Source organism: Lactuca sativa, chromosome 2 (genome assembly GCF_002870075.4).
Source record: "Lactuca sativa cultivar Salinas chromosome 2, Lsat_Salinas_v11, whole genome shotgun sequence".
Taxonomy (NCBI): domain Eukaryota; kingdom Viridiplantae; phylum Streptophyta; class Magnoliopsida; order Asterales; family Asteraceae; genus Lactuca; species Lactuca sativa.
Window position 1 is genome coordinate 25,133,183 of NC_056624.2, and position 4,074 is coordinate 25,137,256.

Here is a 4,074-nt window from a genome sequence, read left to right on the forward strand (position 1 = left end):
TGACAAAAGGCTTGTGTCCATAAAGAATCTCGTACGGTGTCTTCATCCTTGCTCTCTTGATTAGAGCACGATTCTGCACGTAGTAAGTATTGTTAATCGCCTCGACCCAAAAGAAAACAGGTAGTTTGGAATCACAAAGCATTGTCCTTGCGGTGTCTTTCAAAGTTCTATTTCACCTTTCAGCAACACCATTTTGTTGAGGCGTGTGAGCAGAGCTATATTAACGCACTATCCCATTTTCTGCTTAGAAATGGTCATGAACTGCATTGTTGAACTCAGTTCCATTGTCAGTGCAAAGCGCCTTCACTTGGTTGTTGGTTTGCTTCTCAATCATCACAACAAACTTATTTATCAGATCAGCAACCCCCTCTTTGTTGGATAATAAGAAGACCCACGTAAACCTATAGAAATCATCAATCACAACGAGACAGTACGAGCTTCTATTGATGCTCAGGACGTTAACCGGACCAAATAAGTCCATATGCAATACATGGAGCACTTGACTGATTGAGTTGACTTGCTTGGGCAGGTGTGGTTTTCGACGATGTTTTCCTTGAGCACAGGAAACACACTTCTCAAATGTAATAAAGTCTTTGACGGGTAGGCCTTGGACCATCTCATTCTTAGCAAGGCGATTCAGGTTTTTCGCGTTAGCATGACCGAGCCTTCGGTGCCACATCATTGTGTTTTGTTCGGAGACTTTTGAGAATAGGCAAGTGACTTGTTCAGGTAGGTTAATGTTCATATCAATAATGTAAGCATTCCTATCCCATTAACATTTGACTAGAATCTACTCTTCTGTGATGACAATGTCTGGCTTGAGAATCATACATTCTTTATCGGTAAAATGGGTAGAATAGCCTTTGTCGCAGATTTGGGAAACACTCAACAAGTTGTGCTTTAACTCGGGAGCGAATTTACATTCTAAAAGTTTAGCACTTCATTTGAAACGGTTCCTCTCTGTGTTATCTTGCCACAATCTCCGCCCGCGAAGGAAACATAACCCCCGTTAAAAGATTCAATTTCGCTCAGTTGGGAGATGTCTCCTATCATATGCCGAGAGCAGCCGATATCGACATAGCAAGGACTAACGACATTCCTCCGCAACTGTCCTTACAAAATGAGCGCAATCGTTTAGATTTAGGAACCCAGGTCATCACTGTCCTCGGTTTCCTTTTCGCATTCTCTGATTTATCCTTCAATATTTTCAAAATTGGATCCTCATTCTTAATCACTTCAGAAGATGTTAATGATAGATTAGAAAGTGATTTGGGCTTCCATTGATATTTGGGTTTTACAACATCCTCAGGTAGTTTTGAAATATGTTTCTTCGGAGTTTGCACTGAGCCACCGGATTTTCTACCAGAAGTGGTGGAAGATCCAGAATTGCTTTTTAATGAAGCCGATCTTGCCGGAGCCTTTTTCGGTTTTGGCAAACTATTTTGAGCTTTGTTAGTAAAAACCCTTTTATTCTTTTGAAAAATAGCCCTTTTTCTGCTTCGATCATCTTTCCAATCAACATTTTGAGAACGACCTCTTGAGGATTTTCTAATTAAAGACCTTCCTCGAGATTCGTTCTCTCCTCTAGGTGACAAGTAGTTTACAAAGATCATATTTTGACAATTGCTAGCTATATGACAACCAACACCACAATTAAAACAAATATGTTTATTATTTGAAGTTGTAGTGCATGTTTTAGATTTATTTTCTTGACAAACACTCTCACTCATCTCAGAAGAACATGCATGAGGGATAGATTATGAGATAAGTAAGGGTATCTCGGTTGTTGTGACTTGTGGAATTGATGGTGTTTCATGAGTATCACAAGCATCAAAATTACCAAACAGTTCATCAAACATATCAAAGAAATTAAATGCAACATAATATGATGTGGAAGCATCACACGAAACATTATCAGTCTTAACATCAGAAACATAAACATTTTCATTTGAAACATAAAATTCAGAATTAGATACAGAAACAGAAACAGGTTCTCTGACTCCATGCTTTGCCTGGTCTAAGGGTTGACCTGCAGGGGAAGTAGAAATGTTAGTACTTTCAACGTTAATAAATCCGCCTGAAACGAAACCAGATGGCTTGCCATAAACCATAAATGGTTCCTTGGCAATCTCATCCTTGGATAAGGGTTGATACAGATATGTACGATTATAAAGAGGAGGTACACGATCATATCCCAAACCCTTAGACTGATTTTGTTTAAATTGCATGCAATGATTAATCATGGTGGCAACTACTTCGCTTGATCCATCAAATTTTTGAAAAGCAAAGTTTGCTGAATCAAACTCTCTTTTTAATGTATAAAGCTCAGTAATTAACTCATCATTTTGTCTTTTAACATAAATCATACAATTCGCATTTTTCACTATATTCTGTTTGAATCCTTCTGAAATCTTTTATATTAGTTTCTAACTGGGCCTTAAGGGGTTTTTGTCCTTTCCTAAGTTGGTAGACCTCATATCTAAGGTCCTCTACTTCTCTACATAATAATTGGATTTCATCACAAAGAACTTTAACATACTCTTTACATGCATGAGAACAAGATGGTAGGTTTACCTCGCTTTTCTTGGGCTCGGAAGAAGTAGACACCATTAGGGCAAACTGCAGCTCCATCATTTCTGCTTCAGGATCAACATCATCATTCTTCAAGGTAGCATCATCAATCATTGCTAGGTGAGCATTTTCTGGCGCTGAGATATTCAAAGCCTAAATATGGTCCTCCCAGTCAACGGATTGAGCGACCATAGCAGTCTCACCATTAACTGCAGCACCTGCATGGTTGTTTCCCACTGCTACCATTTTCCTGTTGTTGTTGAACCTACGATCTGCCTTAGGACATTCACGAGCAAAATGACCCGGCGCGTGGCAGTTGAAACATCTCAGTATGCCCTTGTTAAATCCCACCTTCTTATCAGCATTCATGCCCTAGTTGTTCATCCCTATCTTCTTAGCAAACTATTTGGCCCTAAAAACAGCCATAGCAATCTGCCATGCAATGTCCATCTCTTCTACATCTTTAGGATGAATATGATCCAAATCAGCAAATGACAGCTGAGGTGGAAGATCTCCAGCTACAAGAGCATTGTAGCATTTAACTAGCCTAGTAGCTAGAGCCAGATTTTCATCAGAGTCTTTAGAGTTTGAGGAAGAGGCTACAACTGGCACATTTGGAGCAAAGACCGTTGTGGAGTAACAAATGGCTGATTTTGATGGAGAGGGATAGATGATGCAATAGCAAAGGTCTGAATATGAGGTTGTTGAGCTACAAAGGCTTGACATGAGGAAGACATAAAAGATGAGAGAGCATTGTTGGATGAGATTCCAAGATTTGCAGTAGAGTATGAGTTCACATGATTAATCTCTCTCTATTTGTCATTAATGTCACAAGCTTTGATGATCGCCATGATTTCAGCAAGAGTGAGGCGGTTTAAATCCTTAGTTTTCTTAATCACAACAACATTCATATCCCATGATCTAGGAAGAATATTCAGAAGCTTCTTGTTGATTTCTGACTTGGTCAAGAAAATCCCAGATATTTTCATGTCAGTTGTGACAGTTGTGAACCGCTGCAGCTGAGCCTCAAGAGTCTCTCCTGGTATGTGGCTGAACATATTGAACTTTTGTCTCAACATGTCCTGTCGACTCTCCTTCATATCTTCATTGCCTTCATAAACTTCAATTAGGGCTTCCCATAGATCTTTAACTGAGGTGTACTCACGAAAACCTTGAGTAATATCGGGAGATAATGCCATGGTTAAAGTGGCTAAAGCCCTTTCTTGCTTCTCAACTTTCTCAAACTCCTCATCAATGTAGTTTTCAACAGCCTTGTCAATCACTTGGCCACCAACTATCATAGTGATTCTAACAGGACCTCTAAGAATGCTTCTCCAGACTTTGAAATCTTTCATCTTAATGTATTTTTCAATTTTGTACTTCCACTCTGGAAAACCATCTGCAGACATTATTCTTGGAATACATGTAGTGGTGCCCATGACAATATCAAGTTCGTGAAAATAATTTTGACTTTGAGATTCCATTTGAAATTAAAGCAATTTG

At 39.1% G+C, this 4,074-nt stretch overlaps 1 protein-coding gene across 1 annotated transcript; it reads right to left on the reverse strand.

Moving 5' to 3' along the window:
- Positions 1 to 3,383: 3,383 nt before the first annotated feature.
- LOC128132283 (uncharacterized) lies at positions 3,384 to 3,872 on the reverse strand. Its single transcript, XM_052768796.1, has one exon. The coding sequence runs from the start codon at positions 3,870 to 3,872 to the stop codon at positions 3,384 to 3,386; it is 489 nt and encodes a 162-aa protein (XP_052624756.1).
- Positions 3,873 to 4,074: the final 202 nt, after the last annotated feature.